This window comes from Cygnus atratus, chromosome 1 (genome assembly GCF_013377495.2).
Source record: "Cygnus atratus isolate AKBS03 ecotype Queensland, Australia chromosome 1, CAtr_DNAZoo_HiC_assembly, whole genome shotgun sequence".
NCBI lineage: Eukaryota > Metazoa > Chordata > Aves > Anseriformes > Anatidae > Cygnus > Cygnus atratus.
Genome location: NC_066362.1, coordinates 125,697,801 through 125,715,772, shown reverse-complemented (window position 1 = coordinate 125,715,772; position 17,972 = coordinate 125,697,801). Strand labels below are relative to the sequence as shown.

The window sequence follows — 17,972 nt, the reverse complement described above, 5'->3', positions numbered from 1 at the left end:
ATCATCAGTTTAGGAGAGTGTAGGAAGGATACAATAAGGGTTTATAAAATCTTGTATAGAATCAAGTAGATAGGTTTGTCACTGCTTTTTCTGAAATGACCTGAGAGGCATCAAAAGGTTCCATCAGGTGCTGGTTAAAAAGAAGAAGAGCTGGCTCCTCATACAGTTTTGGTTCAAGCTAAGGAACCTAGTGACAAGAGCCTGTGAATACTAAGTGTTTCCATGAATATATGGGAAGATCAGACAAGTTCATGAAAGGCGTATCTGCAAATGTTTCCTAAATTCATAAACATTGCTTCTGTCTGAGAAGATCCCTCAGCTAGAAGCTGATAGATGCTGGGAGAATATTCAGGGAACATATGGATGATTCAGTGAACAAGCTCAAGTTACGTGTAAATGTATGGCACTGTAGTCAAGTATATTCATTTAAAACCTTTTTTAAAAAAAAAATAAAATAAAAGATTACAGAGATAATAATGTGTGCCACTGTTGATTTTTGAAAACTTCAAGACATTTATTCTTTATCTTTTCCTTTCATTGTCAAAGAAACCAGAAACCTGTAAGAATCATGAATTTTCCTTACAAAAAGATTCATCATTTTCTTCTTATATACAGACCAAAGAAGCAAATAGATTTTGTTAATGAAGGGGTCTTGAAGACTTAAAATTGACAGTAGATCTTAGCAAGAGTATTATATGTTTTGTAAGGGGGATTATGGTACATAAAAATTTACAGTAATGTTTTGCATTACTTTTCTTTCAACAGAAAATTCATTGCTTCGCTATATGAGCAATGAGAAAATAGGCCAAGAAGACTACATGTTTCAAAGGAATAGCAAAAAGGATACTGGGAAAAAATCGAAAAAGAAGGGAGACAAGGGTAATAGTCCAAGTCATTACTCATTGTTGCCTAGTTTACAAATGGACTCATTGAGACAAGATGTCATGGGCACACCTGGACCAGAGACCACTTTGTACCACGTGAGTAAAAATAACATTAACAAAAGTTGTTGCTCAATGTTTGTGATGAGAGACTGTCTTATTTTTATAGTTGTGTTGAAGCCTTTTTTGGATTGCTGCTCTTGCACTGATTTTTGTTCTTCTGAAAAAAAAACTATATCCCAATGAAATATTTTAAAATACTTTAAGTTGCTGTTACAAATGTAGGATGGAGAGCTATAACTATGTTTTATCTTCTGTAAGTAGAAGATGTGTTTGAAATGGAGTGTAGTATCTCTGTGTTGACTGATTTACTGCTGATGGAAAGGGAAGAAGCAGCAGTCTGACTGGCTGGAAAGCTTCTTTCCAGCATCTATATCACTGCAATATGCAAAGTTGCATTAGATAACCCCTTTGCTACAGGTATTCAAAAGGCAGGAAGACTTGTGAGAGGTCTTTGTTTTTCCTTTGAAGGAAGAGACTCTCTAACACGTGTAATTGCTCTTAACATATAGATCTTAATAACTCAGATTTGAAGGAAGAGATTCTCCTGACTATGATGTGCAAGGAAAATACCAGTAACTTGCTAGTTTTTGAATGTGTTGAGAAAATGGGGATTAAAGGTCACAACATATTTTAGATATGATATTGTGTTCATCCCATAACAGAATTTATGTTTTCAGATCTCAATAAAAGTTGTCATTGTAGAGTAATACATGCATTGTAGTTGTACACCAAAACAATAAAAATAACCAGAGTTACCTTCATTCTCTCTTCAAAGAGAATGTTATTTAGATTGCCAGTGTCTAAGGGAGGCAGCAGTTGGGCTTGTCAGGGACTTTGCTGTGAAAAACTGGCAGGTGTAGCTTCACTCTGAACCTGTAAGAGACAGGTAACTTTTCTCTTAGAAGCGATATAAAACTGCTAGAGATTATTACATTATAGTTGGTATAGGTTAGTTGAAAGTAATAGAGCTTTTTTATTCCTTTAGACCATTTCAATGGTTGGTCCACCGGCTTCTAAAACTCCTTTTTGCACTACAGTGGATAAGTAAGTCTGATAAATTTCAGAGATGCCATTTAGTATTAAAAGTAGGTGCTTGTGGTGTACTTCAATTAGATCAGATTCCCAGATGCCAGAATGCTATTGGCTTTCTTTTTTATTTATTGTTATTTACGGTGATAAGCATTTTTTCTCACATTATTATTTTCAATATCTTTACACTCTTTTTGTAAGTTCGAAATCTGGTAGTGGGGAGATGTCTATTTGCAAACGCAAACTGGTATATAGTCGCCTAATACATGAGGCAAAGTAGTTTGCAAGTGTCACAAAACTGCCATCCTTGCAAAGCCTGCTGTCCTTTCTATACGGAATCTAATCTAATCAGTCCAAGAGATCTTGAAATCAAATATTTACAGAGGAAAATAGAAAAGTTATTTGTGTAGCAGAGTTCTTCCACTCTGTAAAGAAGTGTGGTAAATTCACAATACTTTTCACTTTTTGAGAGAATACTCTCCTCCAACAGCATTTATTTGTTAGTACGTGTTAAATTTCTCACACTGCAATGGGAGAAAACTTTTTTAAGGCGTCATCTTTTTTTTTCCTTGCTCACCTCTATTACCTCAGTTTCCATATTCTGTATAAATAAATGATATACAAATGAACTGTAAAATTCTTCAAAATTCTTGTGTGAAATTTACTTAAGAGTAGCAAACTTAGAATTAAGAACCAATATTTTTCATGTAGGTTGGATACCCATCTGCAAAATACACCTTAAATGTTAACCCCACAAGTTCCACCACCATCTGATAATAATTATTGTGTTCTGTTGCAATTAATGGATGGCTCTATGATGCCATTAAATCTTTAGCATCATTTTGCAATTTTAATGGGAGTTTATCTACTTGTAAAAATAAATAAAGGCTGTTTGTTCTTCAGAATGCAAATTGGTATTGATCTGCTAATTGGGTTTGAAGTGAAATGTGTAAAGTAAACAGGAAGAGGAAGCTTGGGCCATTGATTTGTCCTCAAGAGAAATGGGAAGGAGCTCTTCACAAAGCATTCACAACCCTATAATGTCCTATCACTGGAAGCCAGCTGGCTGCCACCATGCAGTGCAATATGGTTACATTTTTATGGTGGTGGCACCCAAGCGTACTGCCTTGAGAAACCCTAATCTAGTTTGCAGAAGGGACTGCATGTCTTTGCCACAAAGCAGAGCCTATTTACACTCTGGTCTGAAATAAGCAAACATAGAAGGGATTGCTGAATATACTGTAAAAGCATAGAGCATAATAATTCGCTTTTCAGAATTTCTGTTACTAATGATAAAGAAAAGAATAGGAGATAAATACAGAGAGAACTAATAATTGCTGCAGATGATCTGAGAAACAAGACTGTATAAGGAGTCCACACCAGCAAACGGGTTTTGTAATAAATTGTGCCAATTTTTTTTTTTAAACTTTAAATACACAGTTCAATGAGCAGATAAGGAACGAAGTAATACAGATAAAACCCAAGGAGCTCATGTCTGACTGTAGTATAATTTTATGAAATTATAGACAACAAATAGGAGAAGGGAAATATATTTAATGTTTAAATTTAAAATAGTATCTTGGAGATTGCTAAACATTGTCCTATTAGAACATTTTGGTTTTATTTTTAACATCAGCTACCTAGTTTTCACAAAAAATTTGACTACCTGGAAATGGGAGCTTCTGGATGAACATGAGTTCAGTGCAAGAGGAATGGTGGTAACTCCAAAAACTGCATTAATAGTAGTGAAAGAGTTGCTGTAGATGAACTTGAACCTATCTCCTTGGCAGTGCCTAAGTCATTAGTATTAGGTCCAACTACTAGAGAATACTTTACCATGCATATTAAGTGGCTACAATCCCTGGTGTCTCTTTATGTTACAAGTTTTCACCTGTTAGTCTGTGTTTACCTGGCTTTTATGTCCAATCTTAGATATAGCTGTGCCTTTGTCCTCTACGTTTACGGGTCTTTTGTTACCAAATTTTATCTCCCAGTGTAGAAAGTGACAAGTTATAATCAAATCACTTTGTAGCCTTCTTTTGCTTAAAAGAAATAGAATATCCATCCTGGATTTGTTATCAGAGCGTTTTCACATCCTTTCATTATTCTCGTAATTCTTTCAACTCCTCATTTTTCATCCCAATGTATCCTAAGTATCTTAAATGTCCTTCCTAAAGTTTGTATGCCAGAACAGGACATAAAATTCCAGGAGCGAACCAGATAGAAAGATAATGTGTCCTTCCTATTCCCACTCACTGCCTCTCTTTTTAAAAATTTAAAGGACTGTTTACCCATTTTAACCATAGACTTGGAATAGGAGCATGTTTATTACCTGGTTTTATTTTCTACTATTATATCACTTTTCCAAATCACTGATTTGCAAGATTGGTATTCCCAATCCAGTTATTTAAGTCTTGCATTCTTTGTTCTTGTATGCTTGGTATGTTGAAACATAGAACTTCTTGGGTGCCCTTGCTGAATAATCTGTGATTCTGAAGCAGCCCCAAGCATGAAAAACCAGAGAGTAAAGGCTCTGGGTCCCCAGGTGTGTCCCTGTGATTCCCCAGTATGTAGCATGGAGTACTGAAGCTATAGCAGTCTGGGGTCTGCTGTGGAATGGAGCTTCTGAAACCTTTGATTGGAAATGATGGAAATTCTGTGTGAAATTAAACACATACACACACTTCGGTGTTTTTTTCTTTATTTTCTTTTCTCTTTCTCTTTCTTTTTCTGAATTCCCTGGAACAGAAACCATGCAGCTCACTCAGCATTCAGATCTCATCCATGTCTTTCACCAGTCTTCAGTTGTGTGTTACCTTTATTCAATAATCACTTCATTCTTCTTGAGTCTCTTAATATAGATGTTAAATAATTTTGGATTATTCAGTTAATCATGAATTCCTATTTACAATTCCAGGTCTCCTTCCTTTTGAGTTTTGTAGCCATTTACATGTGCAGGCTGATTACCTTTTTAGCTGTGTCAGTTTTCTGCAGAAAAGCAGCTTTTACAATTACGCTGACTTCAACTCCTTGCTTCTACTGCTTTTATAAATGGCTCTGAAAAGAAAAATCTTTGATCAAAAAACTACCCTGGTGAATTAAATTACCACAACAGAAGTGGTATGTTTTTTGTCTTACAAACAAAGTGAAGGGCGTTAAAATTTTTTTTGCCATGGTAATTTAGAAGTGCGTGGTTGTTGTTTATTTGCTGAAAGTTGTTATCTGAAAGATGCCAGCTGATTCAAAGTGTGTTTGTTATATTCTGAAGTGATCACAAGAATACGGTAGCCCAGCATTTTCTTGAATGTCAGTATACTAAATTTGCATAAAATTACTAGTTTTAGGAATTTTGTTTATGTCATTGACCTGCATTGACAATCAAAAACTCTGGTCAAGGGAGTATTTCAGTTATGGCCTTGAAAAGTGAACTGCATCTAGCTATGTCCACTGAATATAACTGATATAAACAGTATAAAAGCAAAATAAAAACTATATTGTATTCTCGTGTCTACTTACAGTATTTTTAATCCTCGTTTACAAAATCTCTTCACCACTTTGCTTTGTTTTGTTCTCCATTCCAGAAAACACTTCCAGCATACATTGATATCTTGCCAAGTTGTTGTTTTTGCATTATATTTTTCCTCCTCAGTACTGCTGAAGAACTACCAACACAGAGAGTTAATGTTTTTTATTAAGCCAAGGCAAACTGTTTGAGCTTCTGCTAATCTAGTGTGCAAGCAGGTGTTCAAAGTGATCTATTGTTGTAGATACAAAATGGTGCAGTTAAAATTGTCTTGGACCTTTGGGGCACAAGAGATGAAAGCTCTGACACATGATTATAGTTTTTTAAGTTCATTATATTATTCTGTATAGGAATTTCCTTAGTGCATTGTGCTTTGTTTTTGTTACAGAAAAATAATATAGTTATTTAGGAGGGAGATTGTGTCATGAGTCAGAAGAAGTTCTGCATCAAGTTAATAATAATAAGCTCCTTTCTAGATTCATAAACCTTTCTGTTAATCTAGAAACAACACTGCTATGGGAAGAGCAGGTTGCAGCCTATAGCAGGGGGTTATACAAGAAAAAGCAACCTTGCTTACAAACTTTTTCCCAACCTACGCCATATTATTGCCCTTCTCCCCTGACCCTTCCTGCCTGCTCACTTCTTTGTATGTATTAAACAATACCTGATGACTTACTTGTCACAGGAAAAGTAAACCAAAAGGGGTTTTAAGCTTCTCATTTTGCAGATAACCAGATAAAAATTGTTTAACCCAGGAACTACAGTAATTTTCGTGGTCATTTTAATTGTGTGTGAAAACAGTTAGTTTAGTAGCAAGATGTACAATTTAAAGATCACACATCTGGAACCAGGTGGTTCAGGAACAGGTGCAGGAAAGAAATTAAGGATTTGTTTGAGAGGAATTTTGCTGAAGATACTTTTCAGAATCATGTACATATGTATACATGCATTATCTTTTTCAGAAATCTATTTCAGTTTTAAATGAAGAATAAAATGAAAGTAATCAGTGTTTGTTTTTTTTTCCTGCAAATTCAATGAAATTTATACATATTCAGCAAACTTACTTTTCTCCTCTTTAGGAATATACAATTATCCACATGGTTGGAGTGCAGCTCAGTGGCTCTTACCTCATTTACATCATTTCAGTACTTGCTGGAATAAGCACCTACAGAGATCCAAGCACTCTCCTTTCTACTTTGCCAGTGAGGACACTGAGGCAATGCATGTAAGGGATTTAGCCAGGGTCATAATTTCAGGCTCTTTTTCTCATGAGGTTGCTGTAACAGTTCAGCCCGGTGGGTTTGCTCAGTAGAGGTGGTGGGTCAACATCTGTCTGAACCCACAGAGTTCAATTGGTTGCAACAGTGATCTTGTTGAACCTACTGTAAGTGAAGAACATTTGTTTATGAGCCTGTTGTAAAGATCAGTTTTTAGCTGATAATAGATTGAAAAGGAGACAGCAACTTTTAAGAAAAATAACATCTTTTCTACTTAAAGGATGCATATTTCCAGGTATTTTAGTTTCCCGCCCACCCCTCCAGAGAAAAATGTTTTTAAAAGTTCAATTCAAAATGTATGTATTTGGATGTTCTCAATACAGAGAACAATTTACCTAAAGTTCCTAATTTTGGAAACTTTAAAAGCTATCTCTTCCTAAGTGGTTGATTTTCTCTTAATCTTCCTACTCCTCCCTGCAGAAAGCAAAATGAGAAGGTACTTGAACATGAAGTACCTCTGTTTCTTTTAATAAAAAGTGTTCAATCCAATAGGCATGTATTTATGAAACCTTTTAATTGTAGTATACAGTAGCTAGCACTTAAGAGACTGCAGAACATGCGTGCATGAGTTCCCTAATAAAATTTTGCACAAGCTGCCCATCAATTTATTGCAGAAGGCTTCTGAATAGAAATGGCATCTAATAAGCACTGTATAACAGAAGGAGGTTTACAATAAATAAATAGAATCACAAAACAGAAAAACTAGCAGTTAATTATAATTGTATGCATGACAGTATTTAAAGAATTTCTGTCTGATGACTTTTTGTTATGGATATTTGTAATTAAACAAAAATAAGTTTACAGAGGAAAAAAAATTGAAAATGTAATTGCACAGATTTTAAGTAGGTGTCAGAAATCTATAGTGTCTTTGTACCACTACAACAGATGGGGTTGGTACATTTTCTCCTTCACAGCGTTTGAAGTCCGACTATGGTTGTGTTTAAAAATGAAGGCTCCCTCTTCCTTTTTATTCTCCATTTTCACAAAGGTGTATAGTTTGACTAGCAATTACTATAGAATAAAAGTCTAGGAGTTGCTATCCAAGTCCAGTTTAAATTAAGTGCATAGTGAAAAAATATTTTCCATACGTGTTTCCAGGATTTTTCTTAGCATTCAAATGATCATCACTTCTCCAAGGTCTTTCATCTTCATTTAAATACTTATATTAAAACAATTGTGAAAGTTGCATAATTTGACTCTGGTCAGAATTAAACACTGGGATATCCCTCTCCGAAAGTGACTGGAGTATTTACTACATTTGCATCTTCTTCTGTAGGTAATGCTCGTCATATTTCACCTTATTTTTTGCAGTCTTATGAGGACGTACAAGAGCATTTTGGCCTGTCCTACAACTTCAAGTCTTTGTTCATTTTCCCATCAATGAACATGGAACCAGGAAATAAACCATGCCAATGTCTAGATCCGTATATGTGGAAGTGGAAAGAGCTCATCATTCTGCAGTAAAAATAGAGCTGAGTAAGCATATGCAGTTATAGAATAATCTGATTTGGAGTTCTTTTAAAAGTCTCCAAGGCTATTCAGAGGCAAAGGTGCTTATAAAATGCTTCATGTAGTACAATGCAGGGAAGAATACCCAATTTTGCTGTGGCATCGTGAGCACCTAGCTTGTATCCATTTCTCATGTCATCTTCCTCTAGTATAAATCAGCTGTAGAAGGCCTTCTGCTCTGAGAGGCAACTGGAAAGAACAGCAATTAAGTATCACTAAGGGGATAATGAGTAAGACAAACAGAATGGCAAGTTCTTATCTAGTGTCTTCGTGAATGTGAAGCATTGTCATGTGTCAAAGCCACAAATGTCCTATTAGCTGTAGGCAGATATGAATTCCTAGGCACATGTTCAGTTTCTTTCAGTTGAAGACTCATGGTTTTGTGCATCTGATTCAGACAGAAGAGCAGAATTTGTCATGTTCTCAAGCTAGAACAGTGGTTCCAGCCTTTGGCTAGCTTCTGCACTCCTAAAAGAAAGTATTTAAATGTCGCTGTATGTCTTCCTTTTTTTTTAATGCAGCACTTTATAACTTCCTTTGTGTTTATTACATTAAATACTGTGGCCAGCAGGCCTAGAGCAATGATCACTCCTTTGTCCTTGACACTGATGAGACCATACATCCACTATTGTGTTCAATTTGGGGCACCTCACTACATGAAGGACATTGAGTTGCTTGAGCGTGACCAGAGAAGAGCAACGAAGCTGGTGAAGGGACTAGAAAACATGTCTTATGTGGAGTGGCTAGGGGAACTCGGGATGTTTTGTCTGGAGAAAAAGGGGCTGAGGGGAGACCTTATTGCTCTCTACAACTGCCTGAAAGGAGGTTCCAGTAAGGAGGGTGTCAGTCTCTTTTCTTATGTGATGAGTGATAAGACACGATTTAATGGTCTCAAGTTGTGCCAGGGGAGGTTTAGATTAGATATCAGGAAGAATTTCTTCATGGAGAGGGTGGTCAAGCATTTGAACATGCTACCCAGAGAAGTGGTGGAGTCCGTAGCCCTGGAAGTACGTAAGAGACCTGTGGATGTGACACTAAAGGACATGGTTTGGTGATGGGACACACTAGGTCAGACTGATGGTTGGACTTTCTGATCTTGAAGGTCTTTTCCAAACAAAATGATTCTATGATTCAGAAAAGTAGTAATTATGTCATTGCAACTAATTCAGGAACTTCATCTAGACCATGAGCGAACTGTGTGGCATATAAAACAAACGAAAATGGTGAAACAGTTAAGCAATAAGAAAAATATGCCTTACTGCATAAGGCAGTTGAGACAGTTGGAAGTGATTGGGCTAGCCATAAGACTGTTTCACTAAAAGGTAAATCTAGGTATTCCAGCTGGTTTGGTAAAAATCCTAAATAAATCTTCTTTTATATTTCTGAGGCAAAAGGTAAGAGAGAGAAACAGCATATAAATTCTTTTCTAATAGAAGATGGCATTGTATTATTTTTAGACTAGCATGATCAACATAGAGGAATAGAGGAACCTCCTGGGTTTAGTCCTCTACTGTTGCAGTTAATCACCTTCATTTAATCCTATTCAGAAATTTATAAAACTCCATATTCAAATAGGGCATGAATTGCTGATGATAGGATAAGTAAAAGGTGGTAAACTATGTGAATGATTGTCTGGTTGTCTTAATTCCAAGAAGAAATGTTGGACAAAGGAAAGGAAAGAGAACAAAATTACGATTAGTCTGCCAGCAGGAGAAAGTCATCACTCCTAGTGACTTTGCCACAGAAAAAAAACACGTGTCTCAGAAAGCACTATAAAGTGCATTAGGATAGCAGGATAATTCAGGCTGGGAGGGACTTCAGGAGGTCTCTACTCCAGTCTTCATTTTAAAGCAGGGTCAGCTCTGAGGTCAGACCAGGCTGTTCAAAGCTTTGCCCAGTCAGGTCTTGAAAACTTCTAAAGATGGAGTTTGCTTATGGCCAACCTGTTCCACTGTTCGGCTATCCTCATGGCCAAAATAGTTGAAGGTGAGTGATAATACAGAGATTTCAGCAATGACTGAAAGAATAGTAACTTGTCCAGATTTAAGGCATAGTTTCTGTTGTAATATCACTATTAAACTAAAATTATCTTGTGAAAGTGTCTCAATAATCTCACATTTGTTCTGCCAGTTCTAGATTCTCACTCCTTTGAACTCAAGATTTAAGAAAGTAGAAGTGCAAGTACAGCTTCTATACTGACTTCTGTTTAAGCATTTTGTTTGTCAAATAGTAATATTTTGTATTCTCAGGAAGGAGTGCTAAATTCTTTTAATTATATGGAATAATACCTGTATTCTTCCCAAGGAATATTATCCTTGTCACAGATGAGAGAATATTTTCAGATCTGTATATTTTTTCTCTTTGAAAGAATTAGTCAACACCATGAGTTTTCTCTTCTTGGGGAACTGATTGCTGAAATGAAATTTGAAGGTGTTGGATATGGGAGATTTTATATCAGTTTTCATATACTCCGTAATTTTTATTAAAATTCAGAATTGCTATTGCAGCAAAGCAAAACACAGTAGAGATTGGTTTATAGGTCATCATGAAGCACAATTGAACTCCTCTGTGGAAAAAAAAAAAAAATTCTGTTATCTTTTTTTACATCTAAGCATGAGGGAAAAAAATGGCCTGTTATAATTCCTTTCCATGATGAAGCTGGGGAATTCTTCAAAAGTGAGAGAATTACTGTAAAGGTCATCTAGTCCAGCTCTGCCAGTATAGATTTATCCCCTACTGCATATGATATAATGCTCTGAAAGTGTAATTTTACATTGTCAAGAGATGTAGATCTATCAACTAATAAATCTCCCAGCTCAGTACATTTCCTAATTTCCTTTCACATCCCCATTCTGTATGCTTTCTGTTATCTGTTTCATTTAATCATTCCTTGTTACATCCTACTTTTATTGTGTGATAGAAGACTTCTACCTTTGTAGGTAGAAGGAATTAACATTGTTTGTACACCAGTAATTTATATTAACTGTAGTTGATACAATCACAATAGCACAGTTGAGAGATTTTTTAATGCAAAACAAAAGTGATTTAGTCCCTTGGTTATTCCCCTTTGATAAAGAGATTAAGCATGGTATATTGTAGCAAAGAAGTGTATGTTAGGCATTGTACAGAGTGGACTCAGCATGAGTTATTACTGCAATATGGTGGGGAATGTCGCATCTATGGGAAGTTAGATCTGGGTCTTGACTTCTCAGCTCTCTCCCCTCTGTACTCCTTTTTGCAAAAGGAAAATAGCAGGATTATGAAAGCAGTGGATCACGGACATTGACTGGCGTGAGTCATGAAATTTGACATTGTAAAAATCTTATACTCTGAATGGTGGAAATGTTGTTTGAATTAAGGGTGAGCAGATACCCATTTCAGAATACCATTTGATCAAAATGCTTTGACAAGCAGCACAATTGTCTCCAAACCAGTGATTTTTCAAAGTAGTGGTTTTGACTCAGCAGGAGTCTCTGCCCCATTCCTCTGCCCCACTTACACGACGGTGGCCCCTACGAGCCTAATGCTGACAGAAAACGTGGGAAGTTGTATGGTTATACTAGGAGGAAAATGGCTCTTTGCAGCAGTGTGGCTCCTGAACAGAAGCTATTTTATAAGATGTTTCTGTTTTACTGGAAAGAAGTACTTGTTGCTTAGTGCCTGATCTGTGAGTCAGTCAATCCATCTGTTACTGTACTGTGGAGGAAAAAACCTTCATATTCTTCATATAGCAATAACTGCTTTTTGTCCACTTCTGAAGTATTGTCAGATTGTCCCTAGTAAATAATATTTCTAACACTAATGACTGCTGACTTTAGAATGAAGTGTAAAACTAATTTTGTAAGTTGTTTTGTACCCATAAGGTCACGATGGCCAACATAGAATTAAAAAGACCTAATATTACCTTTCCCCACCTTCTGAGAAGTGCTGTTTCATCTTATGTTCAGAGGAAATCTCACTAAATTCCAGCAAGTTATGTGACTTTTATTCTGCAATGGACTGTTATTTTTCTACCTTAATTCATAGATGCAATCAAACTGTTGGGCATGAGTTTTTACAGAACGTGCAATGGCTAAGGTACAAATTACTCTTTCCCTCATTTGCTCATGGAAACTTCCACTCTGTTAAATATTGTGTTATTTCTAGGTAGTCAAGAGCTACCTGGATTCAGTACTGATGTGTAATTATTACTACAGCTAATACTGCAAGCCATTCCCGGTAGCATGGTGCCACAGATAAAGAGGCTGAAAGCACTACTTTCTGGAAATGTCATTTTAGTCCTGAAGGGTACAAATGCAGGGACATCTCCAAGCCTTGGAAATGATTATAATGACTTGTCCTTAACAGCAATGTAACCAGTAGATAATGTTTTCTCCTGATGAACAGTACAAATATTTCATTACTGAAAAAGAGCAAATTTGGCCTTGTATGCTTTGTCTTCTAAAGATGATCAAAAAAGCATTTCAGTGACTGTCTTGTGTATCTTCTTTGCTAATACTGCTTCTTTCACACACGCCTATGTGCTCATTTCCTGTTTCACCGAAGTCTTTGTAACCTCCTACCTCCAGAAATGTACAATTTTGTTTTATTGACTTTTTTCACAAAAAACGTAACACTATTGAAAGTCAAAATGAGTTTTCTGTTTCTTTCACTGGAAGAATATTATGCCTGAGTGCTAACAGAGACTTGTAAGAGTTTATATTCCTTGAAGCAGTTCTGCCCTCGTTCATTACAGGGTACCTACATCCCCTGCACCTTTCTCTGTCACACAGCCAGACTGAGCAATAGGAAAGAGAGATCATGCATAAGGACATACTCAGAAGTGTTGCTAACAGCTCCTGCAGAAGCAGCTGTGTATGTGCTCCTTCCACAATAAGCATCTAGGTGTAGGGGGCAATTGAGGTTTGTTTGACTGGCTGATGTCTGCTGGAGGAACAACACTGCAGGGCATAAGCAGTCCATAAGGTTTTTGGAGTACACATGTAGTGGGCTCTTCTCACTGATGCCTCATGAAAGGACAAGAGGCAATGGACAAAAACTGAATTACAGGAAATTCCATATAAACATAAGAAAAGCTGTTCTTACTGGGAGGATGCTTCAGCACTGGAGCAGGTTGCCCAGAGAGTTTGTGGAGTCTCCGTCCTTAGAGATATTCAAAACCCAACAGGACATGGCCCTCAGCAACCTGCTCTAGGTGACCATGCTTTGGTCAACAGGAGACGATCTTCACAGGTGCCCTCCTTCCTCAAGCATTTTGTGATTCTCTGACTGGTCCTTTCAATTCAATAAAAGATGAATCTGGGAATTACTGGGGAGTAGAAATAAAAATAAAGGGTTCAGTACTATTCTGTACTGGGTTATGATTAAGTTTCTTTTTCCTTCTTAAATGAATGCAGCAATGAACATGGATGCAGAATGGAACAACTGATGCAACTTGGACATTTGCCATTAAAGAATACATAGTTTCTGAAGCCTTCCTAGATTACTTACTGTCAATAAAAGCAGCGTGGGAGGTACAAAACTTACATGTTTCAGAGTAGATGCAAAGCAGAAGAATGATCTCAGAATAAATTATTCTAATAAACAGCACTTGTCTAGCTGAACTTTTTATTCTCATTTGCTTCAGGCACCTATGACAGTGCTTAAGTCCTTGTTCTGTTGGTATAAAAGACAGTGGAGGAAGATGTTTGATCATATCAAAATCATTTAAATTTTATTATTGTCCAGAAGTTTTACTGCTTCTGTATTTCAGTTAGAGAGTCCTACGGCTTAATGGCTAAAAGGAAAAACTTTTCTTGGTGGTAGAAATTAGGACAACGATATAATTTTCTTGATATGGCCTGAAGATTTAAAAAAAAAATAAAAATAAATAAAAAAGTTTAATTTGCCTAAGTTTTGCATGTGTTGTGCTAACAACTTTGCACAGACTAGTGCAAAACATCCCTTAAATGCAACATTTACCACAGAATACACCAACATTACATGAAAAAGTTGGGAATGGGAGAATGAATAAGAATCCCTCAATAGAGAAATCTCTGCTTACTATCAGATTTCAGACAACCACAGTTCTGTCCTTAGCTAGAATATTCTTCTTGGAGAGGCAGCTATAATAAAAGTTATATGATTAGATATCTTTGATTTTATCAACCTTTGTAGACTTAGTAATAAGGAGAGATTCCCGCACAGGTGATATAACCGTATCAGGACAGGTATCTAGAAACTGGGCAGCTTCAGTGTTGATGGCCACTTTTAACAGTAAAAAGGTCTTTAGCATGTTTCTGTCAAGACACACAGTGTTCATCCTTGCAGTCACTAATAAATTGCATGTGTTGTGATGTCATGGATGGAGCTCCAAAAATACAGGAACCCAGCCAGAACTGTAATTATGCGTGATAAGTGGCATAGCCATGTACTGTAGCTCTTATACTTCCTAGATGCCTTTCAAAGGCTTCTGTGGGAAAGGGGGAGAAGGAGTGTGAATAGGAATAGAGACATGAGTTGTCAGTTAAATGTAAAAAAATCTTGTTGGCAATGGACTTTTTGACTGCTGGCACAAAAGCTATTGCTTTACCAACTTTTGCAAATACGCATTCATTTGGTCTTAACATTGAAAGACCTTGCAAAGCAGTACTATTCTTATTATATTATATGTTATTATAGTAATTATTTTTCTTATTCTTAAGCAGTACTAATTTTCATACTGAAAAAGTAAAAGTAAGGGAGGAGGAGGAAAATAGGAAAACATACCAAGCCCATTCGGGGATCCATTCTTCCACTGACTGTTAATGTGTCTGTGCCTCACAACCCATTTGACAGGACCAGTGATTCATGCTTCTGTCTGAAGTACCTGCCATTTAAAAGAAATATCCACAGGATATTTAGTAGAAGGATTCTGGCTTTTTGACATTTTGTTTGTACTACAAAACTTCAAATTTAAGAGTCTGTTCATACATAATGTTCATACTGTGTTTTAGTATTAAATGTCTTAGCTAGAACCTCAGTGAATGCCCAGTGAATGTCCTTTTAAATCCAGCCATGATATTTTATTATAGAGTGTGCTCAAGAGCACAGAGCTATGAAGGGAAAGAAAAAGTACGTATTACCAAAGCGCCAAAAGATCAAGATTTGATCCAATAAATTTTGCTTTGGGGAGGCGAGACTGAAGGTTTTGGGGCATTGTTAATCAACTGTGATGTCTTTTGCCTGTAAATCACTTTTGATTCCAACTTGCTATGGATTTATGAATTACTCATGTATGATGACTGTTTTGTGATCAGCTTGTGACTTGAGTTTAGGAAACATTTCTGGCTTTCCTTTCATAAATTCACCACTGTGTTTTTGTATTAGATTTTCTCTCATATTGGCCATCCCATTTACTGTGTTTGCATTTTACCTATCCCTGTTTTTAAAGGCATTTTGTAAACTAGAGCTCTTGTAATGTATTAAAAATACTTTATTCGCAACTTAGTGCTACTTGATGCCATTTTTGGCAACTAAATAGTTTGTAGCCACAGATAAGTTAGACAATGTTGAATATATGAGAAGTTCAAAATCCAGAATGCAAATGAAAAATGAACAAACAAGCAGCAAAATGTAAGATGAAAACAGAATACAGTAGGATTTGTACAGTCAGATACAGTTAGTGAATACAGGACTAGTAGCATATCCTAAAACATTCCCCGTGACCTGACATGATTAGATTTGCCAAACTCAAATATTTTTTTGCAGATATTCTTTCTTTTAGCAGTCCCTGAAGTCCAGTCAATACACAAAACAATCCTAGATAGGATCATAAAATTATTAAGGTTGGAAAAGACCTCCAAGATCATCTGGTCCAACTGTCCCCGTACCACCAATATTACTGTTAAACCATGTCCCTAAGGACCACATCCAGCCTTTCCTTTAACACCCCCAGGGACGGTGACTCCACCACCTCATCAATAAAGATATTAAAGAAGATGGTTCCCAACACCAACCCCTGGGGAACACCACTCATGACTGATCACCAGCTGGATTTCACTCCGTTCACCACTACTCTCTGGGCCTGGCCGTCCAGCCAATTTTTAACCCATCAAAGAGTGTACCTGTCCAAGCCATGGGCTGCCAGCTTTTCCAGGAGAATACTGTGGGAGACCATGTCAAAGGCTTTGCTGAAGTCTAGGCAGACTACATCAACAGGCTTTCTCTCATCTACCAGGTGGGTCACCCGGTCATAGAAGAAGATGAGGTTGGTCAGGCAGGACTTGCCTTTCATGACCCCTTTCATGAACCCATGCTGACTGGGCCTGATCCCCAGACTGTCCCGAATATGTCACGTGATTGCATTCAAGATGACCTGTTCCATCACCTTTCCTCGCACCGAGGGCAGACTGACAGGCCTGTAGTTCCCTGGGTCCTCCTTACAACTCTTCTTATAGATAGGTATCACATTCTCAAGTCTCCAGTCATCTGGGACACCTCTGGTTGACCATTTCCACTGATACATGATGGAAAGTGGCTCGGCAATCACATCGTAACTTGGAGCACAGACTTTCCCCATTCCACTTTTTAGTAGATTCTCTGTTGAGTGTTATTTCAGCTGTAGGTGACAGAATCACAGAATGGTTGAGGTTGGAAGGGACTTCTGGAGATCATCTAGTCCAACCCCTCTGCCAAGCAGGGTCACCTAAAGCACATTGCACAGGATTGCATCCAAACAGGTTTTGAAGGAGAAGGAGACTCCTTCAGAGAAGGAGACTCCACACACTCCCTGGGCAACCTGTTCCAGTGCTTTGTCACCCTCACAGTAAGCTGTGTAGTAAGTATGTTTCATCTGACCCTTAGCCTCGATAACTGATTCCTTCAGAGAATTAACTTACGCCTCATCTTCTCTCTCCTATGCCAATAAAGTCCTCTCTGGGCTCAGCTTCAGCTCTTGTTCTAAAAATAAAAATAAAAATCCTTGCAGATGCCCTGCGTGGATTCACCTAGCTTAAAGACCTAGCTGACTACAATCTTTTTGCTTGTTTTGAGAGCTGACATAACAAGAGGTCAGTACTTGGCCTTGCTGCAAATGAAAGAGTTATTTATTGTGAATGCAATTCTATTGCTAATTGGCAGCAGGTTTCAAGCTTCCTGAACTCCCAGAGGTCTTCTGTCATGATACCTTTGTAACAAAGTCCTTGAAAACTATGTTTTGCATAAACATACGTGAAAATGATTAATACTACCTGTCTTTAGCTCTTAATGGAGCCTAAACAAGATGGTGAACAAAAAGATTTAGGAAAATGCCATTGGTGGGAATACATGACTATTAAGTATGAGTTGTTAACAGTGATGGGTAGTATGACAATAAGTAGCCTTGAATTTTTCCCCTTTTTCACTTTTCATCTCCAAAAATTTTGGATCTCAACCTACCAAATACAGAGAAACTTATATGTGGTGCATCAACACTGCGAAAACAGAACATTGTCAATGTAGTCAAATTATTGAGTGTGAGAGATTGATCAAATTGGCAGCACCAACTGTCCTTTTATTTTTTTTTCCAGATACTGACTTTTCTATCTGCAGCAGAAAGTTACAAGCTACTCTGCTCAAACTAGAGCAAGTTATCTTAGAGTGACAAAGAGAATCTGTATGACTGTAAATAGTTCCTTAATGTCTAAACTTGCAGCTTGAGAAAAATTGGTTTTGACTTGAGCTTTAAAAAAA

The 17,972-nt window shown here is 37.0% G+C and overlaps 1 protein-coding gene across 4 annotated transcripts in view; it reads left to right on the top strand.

The window, feature by feature from the left end:
- The window catches only part of CNKSR2 (connector enhancer of kinase suppressor of Ras 2), a 215,933-nt gene that overhangs the window by 138,509 nt on the left and 59,452 nt on the right, over positions 1–17,972 (top strand). For all 4 annotated transcript variants that reach the window (XM_035542316.2, XM_035542315.2, XM_035542313.2 and 1 more), the window contains one exon: positions 766–980. In XM_035542316.2, coding sequence (XP_035398209.1) covers positions 766–980 — 215 coding nt within the window. The remainder of the gene's footprint in view (positions 1–765; positions 981–17,972) is intronic.